The following is a 23417-nucleotide window of genomic DNA, read 5'->3' on the forward strand; positions in this document are numbered from 1 at the left end:
TCAGGGAGACTCCACCTCTATATCAACCATCCTGAAGATAAACAGCAACATAAATGCTGCTAGGGTATGTAGCCTTGGTCTGGTTAGGACTCTGATAAGTCTTCTTTCACAGAAAAATGTACAAAGATCCCAGGCTTTGATTAATTTGTTGGTATGATACTCCAATACTAGCTATCCAGTTTTCATTGAAAAAATCATTGAAGTACAGAATGGTTTAGGTTGGAAGGGATCTTTTAAAAGCCATTTGGTCCAACCCCCCTACAAAGATCAGAGACATTTTAAACTCAATCAGGTTGGTAAAAGCCCCATCCAACCTGTTTAATGTTTTCAGGGATGGGAAATTTTCCATCTCTCTGGGCAGATTGTGCCAGTGTCTCACCACTCATTTTAAAAGACTTCTTACATATATCTAGTCTGAATTGACCCTCTTTTAGTGTAAAACAATTACCCCTTTTCCTAGCTCAGCAAAACCTGCTAAAAGTGTTTGTCTCTCATGTAATGTGTAATTCGTAGGCAATTTTAAAATAATGTTGGTGTCATGGTTTGACCCTGGCACAATGCCAGGGCCCCCATGAAGGGTATATTTTCAAAATGGTGGCTGTGAGATGTGACCCGGGAACAGAACAAAGCAGGCTCTCATTCGGGGATGGAGGGAAAGAAACATAACACTTTATTTATTACAAATTTAGAAAGGAACACATACTAAACTAAGAATGAAAACCTTCCAGATACCTTCCTCCTCCCCCTCCCTTTTCTCCAGAGATCCACCACCCCTCAAATTATCAACCCTCAAATCCATCAGGGAGAGAGGAGTCCTCCCTTGCCTCATGGGCCTCCCCCGGAAGCACAATTGAAACCTCCTGTGCTTCCGCGTCATCCATGGCCCCACCCAAAGAACATCGGCCCTCGTGACTTCTCCCCCCCATGTCCAGTGCTCTCACCACTGGACACGGGCCAGGACTGCTTTTAGGGCTCCCCGTTTAAAGATGCTCCACCCCACTTCCAGAAGCAGCAGTCTCTCAACTCTTGGGACACCAGTCCCCCCCAAATTTCACCCCCTGGGGCCGAGGGGCCTCATGAACAGAGATCTTCCTCTCCGTGGAGACAGAGGGCATCCCACACCCCCTTCAGCCGTCTCTGTTCACGCCGCTGCTTCACTCTTGACTCCCGGGTGTTGCCTCCCCCTAAATACAGTCTCTGGGTCACAGGGAAAAACCACGGGTCTGTCCATGGCTATACAAGAAAGAGTCCAGCCCAAGGCCACTCCATCATCTCTTCCACTCAGGATTCTTCTCTCTTCCAGCTTTCCTCACGCTTGCCCATCTCTCATCTCTCTCTCACCTCATCCTGATTCAGGAGGATTCAGTATTTGTAAGGTTTCTATTAGTCTACAAAGGGGTTAAAATTTTCTTCTGCCTGCCCAAGGACTCCCACAGCAGCTGGGCACCTCTTTCGCCGCATCCCCCGCTTCTGGCCGGCTGAACTGCTAGCACAATTTCTGTCCCTCTCTCTGGGGGGGGGCTGCCCAGACATCCCAAGTCTCTTCCACCCCTGCATGTTCTCCTCCACCTCTGCACCTTCTGGGGCTCCCGGCCTCCTCCCTGTCATGGCCTCCCCCACCCAGGCGCAGCTGGGCAGGGGAGAGGCCAGACTCTACTCACCAACGCCGGATTCCCAAAGAGGAAGTTCTCTGGGAATCTCCTGCTTTTAACCCCCGTGTGTTCTCAGAGGCGTACCCAAACCCTTAGTGGCTACCTTAAATGCCAATTTTGAATTTGGCCCCTGATTGGCCCGACTTAGACCTTTCCAAAAACACATTTCCGGGCCAAACCACGACAGTTGGGAATTCATCTTGGAGGCAGGATTTCTGAATCAGGCCACCAAGGTGCTCTGAACTGAAAGGCTCTGCCTTTCTGTCCTGTGGCTCTAAGAGAAAGATTTGGTTTCCTATTTTGTTCATTCTTGTTTTTCTTCTGAGAAGACTCATGTCTGACCAGTGTTGGCAAAAAGGCCAGTTCTCCAAATATGGCAGGATCAAAGTAGTCTGAATCCTCCTGATTTTTATGTGTTCATGGGCTGCAAAATCAATTGTTCATAATGTACTTTATTAAGGTGAACACTTGAAGGGAGAGAGGGGAGAAGGGAGAAAAAGAGAGAAGACATCTGTTTCAGAGCAAAATGAAATCATAGCTGCAGGCAGGCATGAGAGAGATCAAGGGATGCTTTTAAAATATTAACAAAATTGCACAACAATCCCTAGGGGTGCTGTAGGAATATTTGATTTGACAACAATGCAGTGGCAATTTGCTCTTTGCCAAGAGCTGGGAGAGAGACCATTCATGTCCAGTAATCCCCTGCAAATGGCATCTTTCTTTCTTGAACACGCCCTCATTATTGTTCACATTGTTTGGTGATTTGCAGAGCTTCATGTAATAGCTCAAAATCAGAGATTAGAGTCAGAAGGGCAAGTTGGCAGCATTTCCTTTCTGGCTGATGTTGCCTTCACTCCTAGACAACCTGTTCTAAATGATATCTTCTCCATCAATGGGTTTCTAATGAAAGATCAGTTTCATTTAATTTGCCTTTTTTTTCCCTCTTAAATTAAAAAAAAAAAAGAGGAAGAAAGCAAATTAAATTGAATGCTGAGAAAAGTTCCACTGCTCAACAATCTTGAGAGTAAGGGGAAGGAGCAGTGTTTTCCTTAAAAAAACAAACCCAAGGTCTCAATTATTGTTACATTTGTGCCTGCCAGCTCTGAGACTACCAACACACAGCTCTTCCAAGCTCTGGAATGAATGTAAGGCAATTCTAGACTGGGTTTAAGAACAGGATATCACACTTATTTCAGGGCTTGTATAACTAACTCATAATCATAAGAAGAAGAACATTTTCTTTTACAAAAGGATCTGAAAACTACTGTAAATATGGAGGTACCTATTTCCTTACAGTTTGGCAAGAGGCAGTTTTGGCTGTGCTTATGCTAGCAAATTAAACAATACCAAGGGGTTATTGTTTATATTGTTGAATAGCAGCTAAACAGCAATTAATGGGGGTTCCTAGCAAGGTTTTGACCTGGGTGTACAATTTCTGAGCATAACTAAGGCATAGGTCAGAAACCAGTTCCAAAATGCAAACTACATCACCCTGTGCTGGATCCTAAGAGGGTTTTTTTATTTTTGTGAAGGCTTCTCCATGCCAGTTGACCTCAGTTCCAGGGATTAGTCCCAGACAGTTATTTTCTGCAATAAAATATTTAATTGACTAGTGTAGATATCTCATTTGTGTCTTGGATTTCAGTTGAGCTGAGTTCCCAGATTAGACTGGTGAAAAATCTGATTGAGGGCCAATACATTCTAGCATTTCTGTTTAGCAATAAATGTAACCATCAAAGCCATTTAGAGCTTTTGTTGCTGACTGCTTGTTTGTTTGCTTGAGGGTTTGGTGGGGGAGGGGTGTGGGGCGGCTATAGGGTGTGTTAAGTTTATATAGATTTGTTTCCAAACTTAAAAATTACTGAGACCATTTCTTATGTCTTAGTGAAATGGTTTAATTTCAGCCTTAGCCTGTATAAAACCCTGGGCCAACTGTAAATGTGCTATAGTTCTTATACCAGTTTATAATAAACACAGGGCAGAAAAAGGGTGGGAGGTACCAGCTAAGGAAGGGACAGAGAGAGGCCTGTTAATAACATTGACACAAATCATGCACTACTTAAGCATTTTCCCTGGAGTTTTTCTCTTTCCACTGTCCCATGGGAGAAAGTGTTGGGCTCAAGGTAGGGATCTCAGCCATGGTCTCTGTCCCTTGCCTGCTGCATTTACTTATTTTTCACAATTCTGGAGTCAGATACGTGATCTACACCTTCCCTCCTCCTTCTCCCATGGAACAGCTGCCCTCTCTGACACAGATAAGCTAATTTGAGCTGAAAAGCATGAAGTAAGAAAGCCACAGGCATGTTTGCCTTGGGCCAGGATCTTGACGGTGCCTGTCTGTGATCCTATCACCCCTTCCCTTTACATTTATGCCGAGGCCTCATGTTGAGAGCAGCTCTGCACAGCAGCATAAAATCAGGAGCTTAAAATATGCTCAAGCCCAGCTGCTCTACTGCCCTTGTCACAGCAGAGACAGTGGAATGGAAGGTGGAAGGAGGCTCATGCTTCCATCCACGTGCCAACCCACTTTATGCAAAGTTAATAAATAGTTATGTAATGCTGGGCTTTACATTAATGAGGCTCCAGGTTAGGTACATTTATTTATTGCTGCTGCCCTTATAAGACCATTAACCTCTAGAAGAAAGGGTGATGTGGAAAACCAGTCTGGAAGATAAATACTCCGTGTCACCACAAGTACAGCCACATCACCTCTTGTCACTCTCCTGGACTGTGTTTTTGGCATCACTCATATCATGTGCTTTCAGAGCTACAGCTACCTGCTCCTTCGGAGGCCACAATGACCACTTGGTGCAACTTCTTGCTCTTGATTTACCATCTGAGAAAGTGCCAAAGAAGGCACTGACTGATTTAAGAGTTGGCTGCAGAGCATAGCCCCTGGACCACATGCTCCTTCTGTGGATGGTGCCCTTCCACTGTCCCTTCTCACGTGGCTTTGGCATGTTCTTTCCCAGCTCTGCTTCAGATGCAACTATTTAGGAAACGGTCGTCTCCAAATCCAGGCCATGGGACCTCTGCTTCTTTCCATTAAGCATATAATTATACAGAAAACATTGTTTGACTCCCTGGCTTGTTGGTCCAAGCCAACACACAGGCAATAAGCAATGCCAGGGTAGGAGTTAAAACAAATGTGAATAAGAATTCCACTTGCAGCTCCTTGCTTTTATGCTGTACTCATTCCTCCTTACACACATCCTTCACCAAATTACAATTTGTAGCCTAACAGAAGCTCAACTTAGATAAGAAAGTTCACCTATGGGCTTCTCCACTTTCCAGGCACTTAAAATCCTCCAGTCTGGCAAAAATCTTCACACTCTCTGTCAAGATGATGCAACCTCTGGGTATGCAGGGCAGACTGGAATTATATTGCCATCTTAAACCAAACAGCAGGATGACACAGATGTGGGACCTGCCTTTACCATAAGCACAGCATTACTGTCTTTTATAAATCCTTTCTTAGGCTGTAACTTTGGTCAGCAACAGATTCTGGCTGCCCTACACCCAGTCCCACCATGTAGCAGTGGGAACCTGATTGGATCCCTGGTCTGCAAAAAATACTTTTGATTTATTTTAATTTCCACAAGCATTTCATGCCAGATGAAAGTCACACAGATGCTAGTATTATCTCAGGGAAGGAGACGTGCATGGCTAAAGATGACCAGCCAGGGTGAGATAGGAAAGAGGTCTTTGCTTTAATTTTTTTTGTCTGTGCAAACATTCCTCTGCCTTGGAGGACTGTGAATTGCACAAGCCTTGTGGTACCCAGGACCACTCCAAAGCAGTTACAGGAAAAGAAACTAAAATCCAATTTCCCATTTCAGGGAAACGGGGAAAAACGTATTTGAGAGAGGAAGGTCGTAGAGATGGGAGGGAAAAAATTCTCTTAATTAGATTTATCCCCTGACTAAGGCCCAATCAACTGACCTGCACATTTGACTTTTTTTAAGATTGCCATCCCTATCATCTTCCAGTAGAAGGTGTCCCCACCCATGGCAGTGGGGCTGGAACTAGGTAATCTTAAGGTCCCTTCCAGCCCAAACCATTCTATGAGTCTCTGCTATTTACGTGTCCTAACATTATCCCTTCACAGAGGATGTACTTGAATGTTCTTCAGTTTATGTCACAGCACCGTGCCCCCAGCACATTGAGACAGAGCAGCTGGAGATACTGAGCCCACCCTCAGGTTGGGGAAAAAGCCAAGGAGCGTGGATTGTCCTCTATATTTCCCTAAGAGCAAACCAGATTTTTAAAAGAAACACATATTTCACCTCTTTTCACTTTTAATTACTGTTTGCAGGGTGCAACTCCCAGCAGGAGGACCTTGTGTCCATACTAGCATAGAGGGGCAAGGGTCACATTTACAATGTCAGATGCTCCAAAAAAGCTGCCACTGGTGTCAGCTGGACTGAAATATTTCCATCTGCCCTAATAGCTGCTGAGTGAGCCCCAAAGAGCCTGGTGTTGTTCCCCACCTTTACCTTCATTGTGAGTGTTTGCCTCCAGCCTGCTGTGCCTATCAAGGATGGTGAGAGGCATTTTCTCTTTCGTTTCCATCCCATTAATACAGTTTTATTTTGTGAGGTGTTTGTTTACATGAGACTTCTTGGTTCTCTCCTCTCAGGGGAGCCATTAATTTATCTGCTTTGCTTTTCATCAACAGGAGTTGACAGAGGGAGTTATGGGTTAACTGCTCTGTTTAGAGCAAGTGGCAGGTGCTGGTATCACTCAAACTAAATGAAAATATAAATATCTCTTTACCTACTCAAGAAATCAGCTTTAAAACCCCAGTGTTTAGGTTCAACCTGTTTGTAAGCCTAATGACCCAACTCGGCGCTAAACGTGTTTATTGACAGCTTGAACGCTGGACTGCCCCAGACCCCAGCTACGTATAATTATAGAAAGAAAATTTTTTAAATGCCTTAATCATAACAGGCACTATGCTTATTGTGTCAGAAAGGAGCCTAATTTTGGAGAAAAATCTGTTCCATCAAACCTAGGCCCCCCCAGGGGTCCATAGGGGCAAATCAGCAGCTCCCAAGGTCACAGGTTGCATCTGAGAAAATTGCCAATGTGCTCTCTTACATGTTTCTTCATAGTTTCATTTTGGCTCACCCTGAGAAGGAGATTTTCAAAAGACTCCAATTTCTTAATTTCATTCCTTTTTGTCCTCAGCGCTGACACTTTTGGAGACTGAAATATGATGCTGTGCAGCCCATACCATAAAAGTGAACATTAAAAGGTTTTGTACAGAGAGCTGAGCTTATAAAGCCCCATTTTACTCCCTGAGTGAAATGAATGGAAAATACTTCTAAGTAATTTAAAGGACTTTGGAACAGATGCACAGTTCACAAAAACCATGGTGGTGCAAAACTCAATGCCAGTCAAGAGATGACACAACAGATTCACTCCTCACTGGTCAGAAATATAGGGATAAAACTAGTGATTTGTGGCATACCTTTAGATATAGCTCTTCTTGAAAACAGTGTAATAAAGATATGGAAGAGAGAATAAAGTCTCAACAGAAATTCCAGTTAAGGGCAGAGAAACTTTACTCTGTAAGCAAGGAGGAGGAATAGATGAGCTGTGGACATGGAAACCCCTGAAACCCCCTGGGGTTTCAGCATGGCAAGGCAGCTTCCATGAAGCAGCAGCAGCTCTCTTGTCAAGCAATACTATCTCTCAGAGTCACAAAATGCACATCTGCCCATGAATGGTAGAGGCTAGTGCTGGAAAAGATGTTCTAGAATTGTTATTAGAACCTTCCAGTTCTATTGCTTGAAAACGAGTTGGAAATACAGATTTTTAGGTCAGACAAGTTATTGCATGCATGACCTAAAGTGGAAACAGCTCCATCTGCCAGCTTAGATGATAAAAAAGAGTATCTCAATCTGTTTTCCTTCCTACCCCTTTGTATTTCCTCTTGCCTGGGCCTTGCATCTAATAGTTAAATGCCCTTATAAAACCAGATTGATATTAATTTCGCTTGAATAAATCTGGGGTAGGCTACAAAAATAAAAAGGTAAGGATTTGGCAGATAAGGGCTCTTTTTCTTTTAATTTCCAGACAATTTCCCTGATCTGCTTATGGTGTGGTTTTACGAACAGCTGCATCAGTATCTCCAGGGAGGCAGGAAGCAGCAGGGTGGCTGAGCCCTAGCAGGAGGGAACATCTCAAGTAGGGTTTGTCATCAGAAACATTGAAACAGGGAACCATTCCTCTACTGAGGTTGACATTTTCAAACCCAGGAGCCTGCACTTTGGTGAAAACAAACTTATGTTTAAAGGATTCTTGGCAATTGGATTTCCTGCAGATTTCTGCATCCAACAGATGCAAGCATTGATCCAGCTTCACTTGGGCAATGATATGTACAATGAGACATTTGGCTTCAGGAGCATATGACTGAGGATGTTACTGTCTCCTCTGTCTCCATCTGTACTGCTTCCTTTACAGACATAATTGCTAATAAATTAACATTTGTATACTGCCTTGGAAATTGTGAGCTTAAATATAGGTTTTTATTAGCTCATATCCTGGCAAAATATTTCTTTCATACAAATTACTTTTTGTAATTGAATTATCCCTTGTGATTTTTTAAACTTACAAAGTGGTTAGACCTCTGCTATTTATCACTCTTCTCTGCAAAAGTTTGCCAAGGTAGGGAGGAAATTGGTAGAAAATTTATTGCAAAAAAGTAGATAAGCATTTTACTTTAGGGTTCTTTTATGTCCGTGATTCCAACAAGCCTAATAATCTTTGCAAATCATTAGCATGTTATAGCCCAGAATCCATCCTGAAACTGTATGATCTCACCTCATAAGTTTCTTGTTAGACTCCTAGACTCTCACAGACATCTTCTTAATAGTGATATGTCTCATAAATTATTTATTGAAATGACATGCTTAAAAGCATAAAAAAAGACCTTCTACTTGGCTGTGAAACAGCTGGAGAATGGTTATATCTGTTTCTCATAAAATGGACCCAAAAGGTTAAATGCCTTGTCCAGGAGCACACAATAAATTAGTGGTACAGCAGGACATAAGAGAAACTGGCACCATTTCCCAGAGCCTTGCTCTTCCTTCTCAGCAGTAGACATAACTATCTCTTCATCTCAGCAACTGTTGCATGGCCCAAAGTGAAGATGGTTTACTTGCTACTGAAACCCATGGTTGAAACCCATGGTCTCCATCTCTTAAACTGTCTATTCTTTTGACATTGGTGGAGATGGTGACCTTCATGCTTTGGGTAGGTTTTGTTGTTTTTATATCATTTCCAAGCATACAGGCTTTCCAGAGATAGAGAGACACCTAAGACTCACATGAAACACTCAGGATTCAGAGACAGCCACTGAATAAGGCTCCGTGTGTTTTCCCAAGTGTGATCTGATAGGCCTCAGCCAAATTATGGATGCTGTTACTGAGTTTTGCTCTATTGTCTTTTACTTCCTAAGGCATATAAAAGATTGTGTTTGTTGCATCTGTTGAAACAAATAGTAATAATTAACATTTATGTAGCATTTTCTGCTTTTTAAGCACTGCTCAAACACTAATTACTCTTGGTTTAGTGTAAACTAATGTAATCCCACTCTGTTTTGCAATCTACTTGCATCTTTTGTTGACTGAGAGGCAGTTCAATTACTTCTAATCTTTGGTCTATCTAGTCATTAAAGGTATGACTAAGAAGAGCCATTTACATCTTCAATTGCTTTCTCCCCTCCCGGGCTCCTTCATCTGCTTTTTCCTTTTCTTCCCACAATGTCTTTTTTGCTGAATATTCTTTAAGACGGATTCCTTAGCATAGCAGCAAAGCTTTTCTCCAGCAAAAGAGTGGGCATTTTAACCAATTGTGTTGAATGTTATCAAAACTTGTTCTTATAAGAAAGATTGAATAAGTTGCTCTGTTTTGCCATAGAAAGTCAAATACAAGATGTTTTCCTGTGGCAAACCAGAAGATTCGTCACTTAGTCACTAAACTAGTGATCTTAATACCAACAATGCAGAATTTATTTTCTAGTTTGGATTTGGATAAACCACTTAATCTCTTATCTAGCGTTTTATCAACTGAAAGATGATTGAATTTCATTATTACTGGCACAGAATAAGAACTCCAGTAAACAGGCTTTTGATGTGCAAACAGGAGCTGGGGTTTGTGTAGTCTGTGCCACTGGTTTCCTACATTATTTGGTCAGGTCACCTCCTTTTTATCTGTCTCTTCTGCCTGTAACATGGAAGAGATGAAAAAGGACTTCCTTGAAGGCTGAATCAGAGAGAAATCTGAGTTTTTGCTATGTGTTTAAAAAAAAAAAAAAAAAGAAAAGTGAAAATAAACCCTACTGTTACTCTGTTAGCTTTGGGCAAGTAAAAGAGCATAGCATTTTGCAAGAATAGAATAAATGTAATGTTTGATTTATTTACCTGAACTACAGTATCAGTTATAATTACCTTAATAAGATCCCTCCTTAATGCACCTTTCAGTCAAGTGGCATTTGTACATCTGGAAGAGTGTATTGATGTCTGTTTTGGAAGGTCATTGAATCATAGAATCATGAAGGATTTGAGTTGAAAGGGACCTTAAAGATCATCTAATGAGCAGGGACACTTGCTGCTAAACCAGGTTGCTCAAAGCCCCAGCCTGGCCTTGAACACTGCCAGGGATGGGGCAGCCACAGCTTCTCTGGGCAACCTGTGCCCGTGTCTCACCACCCTCACAGGGAAGAATTTCTTCCTTCTATCCAATCTAATCCTACCCTCTGTCTGTCCGAAGTCATTACCCCTTGTCCTATCACTTCATGCCCTTGTCAAATTACCCTCTCTAGCCCACTTGTAGCCTTTTCAGGCTCTAGAAGGTCCTATAGGGTCTCCCTAGAGCCTTTTCTCCATATCACCGTACATGCAGTGCTAAGATAAAACCAAGCAATCAGGTGTGAGTCCTCGTCCTAGAGGTGATACCCCTCCTTGTTATTCCAATGAAGGGGCCCTTTGTTTCAGAAAACAACCCCAAACACTTCCTATTTCCAATTTACTATTTTTACCTCTCTCTTTTTTTTTTCCCCAGAGACATTTTACTTAAGAAAAATAACACTTCATACTGCTTAAGCTTATTGTGCTATTGAAAGTGAAGCTCTGGACACAGTAGGGGTTACACTGATTAATCAATCCCTAGCATCTCTCAATGCACTCTGATTATCTCACAGAGAAGTCCTAAAATGAATCAATTCATGAGCCTTTGCAGTATTTTTTTACAGATAATTAATATTTTAATAAACTTAGTTTGAAGTTCAACCCTTTAGGGAATTTTATCAGAACAAGAAAGCAGGTTGGTTTCTCCCCCTGCTAATGGAAAGCAAGGAGAGATTACCCAGTACCACAGCATATGTGACAAGAGCAAGGACATTTTTACATGTGATTCTGTAGTAAGACAAGTACAGGTTTACCTTGTGACTAATCCTGCAGGAGTTTCCTGGGGTACTTACATGAATTCAAGTAACTGGATAAGATAGTTGCCTTTCCCTGTAGAAGAGGGATGGTAATGCTTTTCCCCTACTCTGTGTGTCCAGCCTGATTAGGCAAGAACTTCCCCCTGCTGCAGGAAGTCTTTTGTCTTATTGTTCTACAGTGTCTATAGATTTAGTTTTAATAAATAGGCAGATACAAAAGAAATCTGTCTGTTGTTTTGATTTTTTAAGATTTTCTAAGCCTTCTGATGTTTACATGCTGGTAACAAACCTTCTCACACACTTTCTGTAAATAAGTTATTGTTTTACATTCTTTTATAGAAGAAGAGAAATTTGATGGACTGTTGGTTTGTCCAGTGTCATTGGAGAGGTGGCACTTTCACCCTCCAATACACTGTCACCTTTAGAAATCTATAAATATTAGAGTCAGAAAATAAACTTCCCCTTTTACCATGAGAACAGCAGTGTGTTTGCATCATGTTTTTTCATATCCTATCGTGACATCTGTCCCTAGCAATACTTTTTGAGCATAATTCTAAGTATATTCCTCCATATTCATTTGAGCCTATGGCATTCCCTGCTATTCAATGACAGTAGTGAAAGCTAGTGCTGTCCAAAATTACTTTTCTATTGTTTTCACAATCAAGCCAATGACAAAGAGGAGAAAAAATTCAGATCTTGCAAGTTTTATGCTACAGGTCTCCTTCAATTCCAGCTGTCACCCTGTGAGCTGCTCAAACCCCAGGCTGCATCTGAAAGGTGTAGATCAGAGGATGCTCTGAACTCTGTTTCAAACAGGAGGTGCACATCAATGTGATACCTTTACTGAGGAATATGGATACAGGGTGGTGGCTGCAGGCAGAAAAGGCAGACACGCTTTCTTTCCCAAAAGAGTGCCAGCCTCCATTCAGCTCTTTTCAGAAATAGTGTGTAATAGCAGAAAGACACATCTGAGAGGGGATATGAGTTCAAGGCCTCTTTTCTTATGGAAAATGCTGAGGGCTCATCAATATTCCCATGAAGAAAACCATAAACAATTATTTCAAATGGGAAAAGTACTTCTTCACACCACACACAGTCACATTGGGGCACTGCACACAGGATGTGGTGAAAGGCCAAAAGTATTTAAGAGTCAAATGGGGTTAGGCAAACTCTGAGAGGACAGGTTCATGAGGGACTGTCACACCCAGTGGTACTGCAGAGAAATTTGCTGAAGTGGATAGAAGGGAAAGACCAACCTTGATTCCTAAATCACTGTTCACAACAACTATTCCCTTCTTCTCTTCCAAATTGACTTCATCCAATCCATACGGGGATAATAAAGATGGATATTTTCCTTGTTCAATTTATTGACAGGGAAGTAGAGATACAGAGCTAGTGTATCTAAGCGCGGGAACTTACTTACCTAATTGTGTAACAAAAAGATTGAATGGCATAAGGTGTGCATGGGAACTGTCTTGGGATTGTTGTTACGTTTTCATTTGAGTCACAATTTAATTACAAAGGCTTCCTGTAGGCCACAACAGAACACTGAGAATTAGACACAGAGTTTATCCAGGAGTGGGTATAAGGCTTAACACCCTGAGTGAGTCCTGTACCAGCTTTTTCTTACTGTCTAAGAGATAAGACACTGGCACAGGGTGCCCAGGAGAAGTGTGGGTGCCCCATCCCTGGAAGTGCTCATAGACAGGTTGGAAACGGTTTTGAGTAACCTGGTCTGGAGAAAGATGTCCCTGTGCACAGCAGGGAATTAAAAATAGGTGATCTTTAAGGTCCCTTCCGACACAAAGACATCTTGCTTGCTGTCATAGAATCCATTCCTCAGTTCTGTGACTAGAAATTATAGATTTTTTTCTGTTGTTTAAAAACAAACAAGCAAAAACCAAACCCCCAGGCTATGTTCTTCTCTTCTGGAAAAAAAGGGGAAAATTCTCCCAAACAGATTGAGAAAGGCTATGCCAAGGGCTTTCACCTAGGAGGCTTGAGACACATTCAAAAGTTCGTCCTGACTCAGGACATAAATTTTAGATTCCTGTATCCCAGGTAAGAGCCCAAATTAGCAAAATGTGGGTGATGGAGAAAGAATGGGAATAGTTTCAGTGACTACCAACATTTAATGTCACCAGTTCTTTGTGACTCTTGAGATTTACTGATAAATGTGCTGGTTTCACATGGGGTTTGGATGTGTGGTACATCATACACCCAAACCTAGAGTCTGACAAAGACAGTTACGAAAAATTTGTAGGCTGATCATAAAAGAGTGTACATGGTCAGGCTGTATCTTTCAGCATTTATTATTTAAATACCATTATGCACTCTCAATTAAATTGAGGTTCTGAAGAAAACCCACTTCATCCAAGAATGGCTAATAGACTCATAATCAGAATTTCAGTATAAAAGTAAGATTTTTTCCAAAGTAATTTCCATTTTGGCGTAAGCCAGAGTAGGGTTCTGATGACTGCAACTGCAGACTGCTTATACTTGTCAAAAGTGATTCAAAAGAATTTTTAACTTCAGGCCCTAAAATCTGCCACTAAAACAGGTTAAATGTTCCAGCCCATGACAGAAGACTTAGGGAGTTGCAAACCAGAAATAATTGAAATAATTGCATTCCAGCCTCCTCCATGTTTTCCTACCACTACCGTTTCAAGCTTTCCTGGGCCTCCAGCTTAATGCAATTTCAAATTTATTCATGAAGAGGTCACAAACCACATCTTTTGGACAAGGCATTACCAACTGTCTAGCAAGTATCTTACCAGTAGAAGAAAGGCTTAATAGTTGAGACCAGAAAAGGGAGGTTTTGTTACTTTCTTTGAGTACTGGATTGAAGCCAAGCAGTATTAATTCAACTCCTCATTCTCCTCCTCTCTTGTGCCTGCTTCTTTCCTAAGTCTTTGCCAAAAATGTGAGAGGATGTTAGACCTATAGCTTAATTTATTTCCTATGGAGATCTCATGGGATTTGAGCCTCTGTTATAAATCTGAAGCTAAAGGTTTAATAAAAAACACAGGAATCCTTTATGTTATAGAAGAATCTCCCAGAAACATGGTAAATGGCATCACACTGTTTAAGTCACAGTAGTGTATTTGCTAAGATCAGATCATTGCTGACTCTGATCACCAGGCAATACAAATTTGATTTGAGTAACCCCTGAGTACATGCTGATGTATTTGCTGAGTGCATCAGAAAGAACATTCACCACTACATTTATGCCAGGTTTGTGCTTTAGATGAGGTAGAATGGGAAGCAATATCTGAGACAATTTGTGACAAATAAAAATGACCAAATAATATTTCTCATGTTCAGTATTTTGTGTAAAGGTCAGTTTTTTCAAGGTCAGGTTGAATGGGGCTCTAAACAACCTGAACTAGTGCATAGCATCCCTGCCTGTAGCAGTGAGGTTGGATCTTTTAAGTTCCCTCCAACCCAAGTCTTTCCATGAGCCTATGAAATCACAATAAGGAGACTTGAACAAGGCATTTGCATTCTCAGGGAAGTGGTAGGACTGTCACAGTGTACTGTCTTCTTCCAAATATGATGTAAAATACCAGGTGATGACTTAATTTGGTGTAGGATATTAATAATCAAAGACACAAGGTCATTTAATCATCTGAACTCACAACTTCTTTGGTTGCAGTTTAGGATCCTGAGTTGGAGCTAGTTTCCCAGATGACATTGTTGGTTTGTCCCCAGTAACTGTTGGTGTCTTTGAGAAGATTCATATACAAGGTGAAAATCTGTCTCCCTTTTGACTCTGAGTGGGGTTTTCATCACTCATTATGGGATTTCATAGGTCGGATACAGCTGCAATTGTCCATGCTCCACAGTCCTTCTGACTGAAGCACATTACTGAACATGAAAGAGCATCTTGTTAATAACACCAGAGGTTCATGCTACTGTTATCCAACAAAGATTTCAGGCATGTATTTGCCACAGTTTTTTTAAATTAATTATTCTACTATGCTTCTGTGACTTGGTTCTCAAAAAATCCAGGGCCCAGTATCAGACTCAGCCTTGGAAATCTTGTTGCTGCCCTCAGTTGTGTTGTTTTCTTCTTGTACCACCTTAAGCAATTCCCTTTGACTTCCTGTGGCTCATCTCTTCCTCTATAAAGTGAAAGAAAGGATATTTGCTCACTACTTACCAGCTTTAGGTCTTAGTTAATGATTCAAATTTTGGAGCCTAAAGGAGGGAATATAAAATTAAGCTTGCTGCTCAGCATCCTATGGCTGTGCTCATTCTACAAGGGGCAGCAGCAATAAAAAATAGGGAAAAATATTGCCCTAAGCAGTGAAATGAGATTGAGTTCAAGAAGACAAAAAGCACAGCTTACCAAGTAAAATAATGCCATTTCTGCATAGGCAGTTTTGCAGAGGAAAACAAATGAGAAGTGAAAAGTAGTCCTTTTGCTTCCTTCAGCACAAAGGTGGAGGTGGAATCAACCCACCAGAGCTCATGCTCACATTTTCTTGCAGACAAGATATTCCACTCTTCCAGCTTTCTCATCACCCTGTTGCCATAACTATATGGGAAGTACATAAAGCTATCTGTACTGTTTAAACCCTCACATTTTGACAGAAAATTGGATGATATGACATGCTGCCTCCCAGAACAGGTGCTGTCTATCACCTTGCTGCTAATCTCTGTGATTAGTGACCTGCAATGTAAGTCAGCTATCAAAGACCACCTGTCCTTTTTGCTATAAGCGCCTCCCAGCATATCGCTTTGTGCTGTCACACTCCCTTGTCTGCTTTTTGATTGATGCAAGTTTCTCTTTTGAGCAGTGACTCAGAAAATAAATCATACCCCTTGCCATTCATTGAGTGCGATTCTGCAGCACAAAGCCGGTGTGGTTAATCAAAGCTCCAAAGAGCAACAAAAACCAACAGAACTGAGAACGAGGAGGAGAGATATAAAGGATAAAACGTCATAAAAAGGATTGTTTGGGACCCAACCAAAGCAAAAGCAAAATAAAGTAGTTTGCTGCACTACTGCACCAGAACCAGAAAGCTGATTTTTTTGCTCCACTGCCTGACATGTATGCAGGGATATGAGAACAGTCCCAAACTTCTAAAAAATATAACTATATCAAGGAATCTGATTTTGCAGTCTTTTACTTCTAAGTAACCCTTTCTGGGGTCAGTGGGATTTTTCTGAGTAGAATAAGTAAAGACAGAAGGATGCTTCTGTTGTAAGCTGTACTCCAGACCAGTTTGCGGTCCAGCTGGGATTGGACCCCATACATAGAGGGCTGCCAAAAATAGGAATGGGTATTGCAGCTAATTGACCTCAAAGTAAAAATTAAAAAAAGGAAAAAAAGGTGAAATTTTATATATTATGCAGAGACCAGTATGATGAAAGAAACAAACAGAAGTAGAAACACTGCATTATAGGACAAGAAAGCCCTTTCCAAATATAAATGATTCAGAGCAGAAGGGTTTTGTGCTGTTATAGAGGCAAAATGAACACAGACATGGAAAGGTCCATATTAGAAAGCCTGGTTTCTTACATTCAATCCAGCAAGTTTATGGAAGCTTTTAAAATTATGAGGAGCAATCATGAGCTAAAGACGGAAAGAAACTGGTGGTTGAGTATGTAACTGAGACGAGTGTGATTCTTTGTGTTTGTCATGTGCCAGAGAAGTCAGGAAAAATGTGAGGTGTTGATGGCAAAGATGAAATTGTAGCAGAAGTAAAATCTAGACACAAGGAGAAGCAGATAAAAAATAATAATCCACCACAGAAAAGCTATGAGGCAAACTCTCTGACAACACAACTCTATTGAAAGTAAGGTATCTAAACCATCTGGGAATTGGACCATAAAACTGAGATGACAAGAACTGAATGTCCATGGAGAAGTGCTGGAAACTTACTTAAGTCAGGTAAATGCAACAGTTCAGTCTTTTAAAATAGCTTAAAAAAAATCTTCATTATATTTTATGGAGGTAACCTTTCTATTTGGAAAGTCAACGCAAGTTGTGAGGGAGCGAGAAATAAAAAGTTGAGAAGAGTTAAATTTATAAAGACATGAATGAGTAGGGAATAGGAACACTGTTGCAGAGGAATGTGCATATGGATGGTGCAAATTTACAGGGCTATTTTTGATGAACTGTAGGAGAATTTTCAGTTTTTCAGCACCTTTCCTTACAAAAAGAAAACCCTTCATCTGGTGGGAATTCAGTCAATTTCCTCTCTCTTTTTTTTTTTTTTTTTTTTTTTTTTTTTTTTTTTTTTTGTCATTTCTTAAGTTGCAAGGTTACTAATGGAAATTACAGACCCTGTTTGTACCTTGTGGCTCTAGCAGTGTAAAAAGGCTTCCTTGGCACATGTTACTCTCCTGCTAGAGGGTTTTTAAAGGACCAGCCCTAGACAGGAATTGCTACAGTGCTCAGGAGCAGACAGAAGCCACCTTTCCTCGTTTCTTTCTAAGAGAGTAACCACTTTTCATTCACAATCTGCTTTCTTCATCCCCCATAATAATAAACCACAATTTCAGTGTTCATTAGCAGCTCTCAGCACTGGGCTTTTGTGAAGGAGCCTGTTTTAAGGTGTTATATTCAAAACTATAACAAGCCTGCTCCTTCTAAGGTTTTCAAACAGAGATGCTATAAAGGAGACAAACAGATTCAATACCTGGTGTAAAAAAAGTCACAATTTTTCAAGCCAAAAAAAGCCTTTTTAAAAAAAGGGGAGATGGCAGTGCACTGAAAGGCAATCAGATGCTCTATTTATTTTATTTTTTTCTGGCGTGAAAGCACCAATATGTTTGATTCAAAGCAAAAAAAAAATCTCCCGATATTTGGTAGATCTCTTGCATGCTGCCATTGTTCTATAGTACAATGCCATCTCTTTCACTATTGCTTCTACATGCAGGCCTTCGTTTTTTACCCTTACTCTGCAATACATTTAACATGTCAGTTTTGGCCGGTGAGTAATCCCATTTGCATTCACTGTATTGCATTTACCTGAATGAATTTAAGTCAAAGAGTTTGGTGGGTTTAAAAACATGTTTGAAGACAAAGTGGTGCCCAAATCTCTGTGCATGACTTAGGTAAAGCTCGTTAAAGACACTCTCCTTTCCGCTCTCCCTCCCTAAGTGTTCGATAGTTTCTATGGATTTTGCTGACAAACAGAATGTATGAACTTGGTCTGCCACTGTCTCTGGAATAGACTGGAGGCAATTAATTTTTTTAAATTTAATTTTATTTTTTTGTTATAGTAGTGCCTTAATTCCCAGGAAGAATGCTACAGAATCCATACAAGGTGTTGGATTTGGGGTCTGTCATTGCAAAGTTGGTTTTGGAGGTTAAAGGGACAAAACCCTTTAGCAGTTTTAGCACAATCAGAATTGCAGAAATAGGAGCGTGCCATGGTTTAGCCCCACAAGAGTCTCAAGAGTGTAACACTGCTTCTTCTTTGCCCAGCTGCCAGTTTACCTCACAGCGTTCCTGTCGTTCTTGCTTCCTCCTGCAGTCTGTCTTCAACAGTATTTTTTTTTAGTTGTGCTTGTGCCAGAAAACTTTTCAATCAAGAAATTAATAATAAAGTGTTGTCTTCAGACTTAGGCATTTCTATTAGGATTTGTAGGTTATCAGAGCCTGTGCTAGGGGTCTTCCATCCTTCACACATCCTTAGTTTAAAACTCCTCAGTTTTAAAACCCATAAATGCTAGGTTACACCACATCCCTTTAAACTGACCTACAAAGCTCACAGCACATCCATCCTCAACTACTGCACCATAGCAGTGTGAGGGCAGGTGTAGATTAGGTATTAGGAAGAAATTTTTCCCTATGAGGGTGATGAGACACTGTCACAGGTTGCCCAGAGAAGCTGTGGCTTCCCCCTCCCTGGCAGTTTTCAAGGCCAGGCTGGATGGGGCTTTGAGCAACCTGGTCTAGTGGAAGCTGTCCCTGCCCATGGCAGGGGGTTGGAACTAAATGATCTTCAAAGTTCCTTTCAACCCAAACCATTCTAGGATTCTATGATTCTCTGAAATCCAGGACACAGCATCTGAAGCAAGGCTGGGATCTGAGTCATGAACGAATAAGATTTCATTAGTACATTCAGGGTTTAGCTTCTCAAGAAAGAAATGCCAACTGAATGTGATTCAGTTCTTGCCTTATATTTCCATATGTATTTGCTGTGAAAAAGACCAAGACCTGATAGGTTCTTTCCAAACCTTTCGCCTTCTGTTTTTAAATGCTGATGGTAAACAACAATATCCTGGGGTGGCATTTAGAAAATCAACTTCTGTTCTTTAGCAGTCAGGAGGAATCAGTTTCTGAGAAGCTCAGCTCATAATAACAGATTTCCCATGTTTGGTTTGTGTATTTTATCATTATTTTTCCTCATAAACAAGTTCAGATATTAAAAATCATGTTTTTCCATCTTGATGCAAGTAATTGCCTTTATTTTTTCTGTGTTTTGTGTCACACTTAATAAACTTGAAGTAAAAATACCATTTATTAGTGATTTTGACAAAAATACTTTTAATATGTTTTATTTCTGATATCTGTTTTCTCTGTGTGCAGATATGTATGCTTGTATTGCAGTGCATATATACATTGGTTTTTCCACAGAAATGAATCCCAGGCCATGTTGTTACATGAAGCAGAACACTATCATTTATTTACACTTTCTCAGCTCTGCTTAAGGTCTAATATATTTCCAGCTGAGTAAAGATGAGCCCTCTAAAAAGGAAGACACTTTTATGCAATTTCCATCTACATCTCACTCCTTCATTCTTCCTTTCTCCCTCTCCCTTCCCACTTGCCTTTTTATACCATCTCTGTCTTTTGTTCATACATTCTAACCTCATGATCTGTGGAAATAATTTTAAAACCACAGGACAGCATTTTTCCAAAGCCCTCCAGTTGCCCAAATAGAGACATTTCAGCATTACCTGATTTCCCAGAGATTAGGTGACTGATGAATACATGCCTCCTCAAGGTGTCTGAATCACTTCCTATTGAAAGAAGACACACAATATCACAATCAGTTTCAAATTCCCAAGTGTATGCCTAGTTCAGACAGATGCAGGTTGCTGCATATATGTATCCTGTTAGCAGTGGCAATTATTAAATGAGTCACACATAATTGAGACTTTTTTTATTGGTAATTGTTCTAAGAGGGTTTTTCTGCAATCCATTAAGTAACATCCCTTTTCTGCAGTGTAAGAATGTATAAAGAAGGCAAATTAGCCGTTGAGTGCCCAAAGGCATGACATTTTTTAATTTTCTCTTTCAGGTTATTCCAGTCTGACTGCCACACAGACGTCATTATTTTAATGTTGAATACTCAGACAAGGGTGCCATGGATGTAAAAGAAAGGAAGCCGTATCGATCTCTGACTCGGCGCCGCGACACTGAGCGCCGCTACACCAGCTCTTCAGCCGAGAGTGAGGACAGCAAGGCACCCCAGAAGTCCTACAGCTCCAGCGAGACCCTGAAGGCTTATGACCAAGACTCCAGGCTGACCTACAGCAATCGGGTCAAAGACATGGTGCACCAGGAGGCTGATGAATTCTGCCGAGCAGGTGGGTGCTTCTCAGCAGATGCAGCTGTAAGCAGCATGAGGAAATCAGCTGAGAGCCAGAGCTGGGTGGGAGGCTACCTTTGAAAGATTCTGAGGCCAAAAGCAAGATGTGAGAGAGAGATTTAAAGAGAGCAGCAGAGATCACCTTCACTGTATTGCACAAGACACTGTGTGCAGCCCAGTGTCCTTAAGTGGTGTACTCCTATCCCATGTTCATTAGCACTTACTGAGACACATTTTCTATGTCTTAGTCTTTCTGTCTGCAGCAGCACTTTGCCACTTCCCACCATGAGACTAGAACCCTCCGTGCACATGCCGTGCGGTACTGACGTGGCATGGAATGTTCCTGCCTGCTCAGGAACTGTGTCACATGTCTGCTCTGTCATGAAGGAAGTCAGTGAGGATGCTGAGGCAGGAGGCAACAAGTGGAGATTTGTCACTGTCCACATTGTCTATCTGGTCTGCAGCAAAACCCAAGAACCCTGTAAGAAAGGAGACAACTGAGGTCCAGATGAATGGCCCCTCTTGGCATTGTACATGGCCTGCAGGCTTTAGGTTTGCCTTGGGGGCATGCTTCAATGTTACAGGAGTAAGGAACCTCTTTAGGACTTACAGAAGCCCATTTAGTAATCTGAGTCCCCATATCTGTGAAGATGTGGAGTTTCAAGAGTCACCACAGACTCCACAGTTCTAGCAGAGATTGCAGATACCCCGAAGTCAGGGCAGTTACAGTTTTCACTGCTGTTATGGCCTGTATGAGGCAGATTTCTGCTCCCTGCTATAAGACCAATCTTCTTTTTTCTGCGGAGTTGTAGTTCAGATTCTGACCAGGACTTCACATAAATTGTTTTTAGAAGTCCATCAAGAAAATCATAAAATGGTAAAGTGAATCAAATAGAGTAGGCAGCATTCCAGAAAATGGACATAAACTAGCCAACCCAGAGTACTCTTAGCACATCCTCTGCAATTTAGAGGAGATGATTCCCCAAAAGGAATGCATATAATTCCACTCATTAAATTTGGGGGCTGCTTGATTTCTCCTCAAAAATCATGCACATGTGGTTTTGGTGCAAGACTCATCTTCAAGGCACACACAAGCAAAATTATTTGTTGAAGTATCTTCATGTATATGGCTTTGTTGTTTGAGTTTCAGACTAGGTGCAACAGGCAATAATCAACAAAAGGGCCAATAGTTGATGTAAGTAACACTGTGACATCATGAAAGCAGTTTCCCTCTTAGCAACTCTGAAGTACTTTATCCCCTCTAAGGAATGTATGGCATTACAAAGAAAAGGAAACTTTTTAGGTCATTGCATTTGCTTACTTCATACAATATATTCACCACGCAGGATAGATGTGAATTAGTCTAGGTCACCGGTTTTCAACTTGGAGGTCCCTGAGGCCATGCAGATCTGTGGACTTCTCTTAAGAAGTCCACAAAGGATTACTTTTCTTGAAAATCCAGTCTGATGACAGGGAGTGTAAATTTTCTATAAAAGCTCCTGCTTCCCTAGGAAAATTTTGAAGGTACTGAGAAATAGTAAAAATGATTGGTCAAAGTAGCTGAAATTCATTGAAAAGTTAAGATTAACCACGTCAGAGCACCGGTTCTGTTTCTGATATAACTGTCACAAATGGCTCAACTTAAAGCTTTCTCCCAGTTTATCCTGAGGGTTCTAAAATTGGTCTGAAGAGTGTTAACAATTATCCCAGACTTTCTGTGCCACATTTTCCACTGGCAGTAAGCCATGAATGGACCTCTCTTTGTGATGTTGCTTGGCTTCAGGCCAACTGAAACCGAGCCTTATTAGCCTGCTTGACATCAACAAGGCAAAGTGAATTTCTCTCCTGCATTGGTTTGGAAAGCAGAGGAGGGAAACATTTCAAATTGACCAAATAAATTCAGTAAATAAACAAGTCAGCATTTAAATGGTTTTAGCTAGAGTGAGTGTCAGCAAATGTGCAAGTCAGCACAGGAGAAAATAGACCAGATCTGAATTAAAAAGTCTTGGATATTTATTATCCTCCTTTTATTGACTTGAGTTCTTCCAGCTTAAAAGGCAACAGTGAGCATAGAATATGAAAATCAATGCATCTGCTGCTGTTTATTGCAAATAAATTTGATTTTGAGTTAATTGTAGCAGTCATTTTTCATAATTTATGAGCTGCTGTTGCTGGAGAACATCGGTCATGCTGCACATTGATGTGCCTGATGATGCTGAGTGTGGCTTCTTTCAGGCAAAGGTTGAACTAGGCATCAGTGACTCAAACACACAAGGAAAACCAAAAGATATTTTTCAGTACTCCATAAGGGATGGTTTAGAAAACCATGGCCTTACACATAAGACAAAACTAGAAGAGAAGAGCAAGGTCTCTAGGGAGATACTGCTTCCTAGCATTTATAACTTATGTCGAGTTTATTTGCTTCTTTATGCCATGAGAATGTAGAGGGCAATTTCTCAAACCACTTTGTAAACATATTAAATGGATTACTTGGCCACAAGTGCTTCCCAAGCAAGGGTCGGACAGAGGTGTGAGCCCCAAGCAACCTCTTCTGTCCACTCTGTCTGAAAGCTTTAATCTTGTTTGGTCAAATAAAAAGGTGTGAAGTTCATGAATCCTTTATGCAGTTGGAGTGTTGTCATCTGCAGATCCGTAACCAGCTGAACCAGAATTTTCTCCTGACATCAAACAGCTCCTTCTCTGAGCTATAAACGATAATGTTGTCCAGTCCTACTATTCATCTTGCATCCAGATATCTCT

At 41.0% G+C, this 23417-nt stretch overlaps 1 protein-coding gene across 24 annotated transcripts in view; it reads left to right on the forward strand.

Annotated features, from left to right (window-relative positions):
- TENM4 (teneurin transmembrane protein 4) overlaps window positions 1–23417 on the forward strand; it is a 1559611-nt gene that overhangs the window by 1191663 nt on the left and 344531 nt on the right. For all 24 annotated transcript variants that reach the window (XM_064409696.1, XM_064409697.1, XM_064409701.1 and 21 more), the window contains one exon: window positions 20367–20655. In XM_064409696.1, coding sequence (XP_064265766.1) covers window positions 20433–20655 — 223 coding nt within the window. In that variant the 5' untranslated portion in view covers window positions 20367–20432. The remainder of the gene's footprint in view (window positions 1–20366; window positions 20656–23417) is intronic.

The sequence above is a fragment of the Passer domesticus genome, chromosome 2 (assembly GCF_036417665.1).
Source record: "Passer domesticus isolate bPasDom1 chromosome 2, bPasDom1.hap1, whole genome shotgun sequence".
Taxonomy (NCBI): Eukaryota; Metazoa; Chordata; class Aves; order Passeriformes; family Passeridae; genus Passer; species Passer domesticus.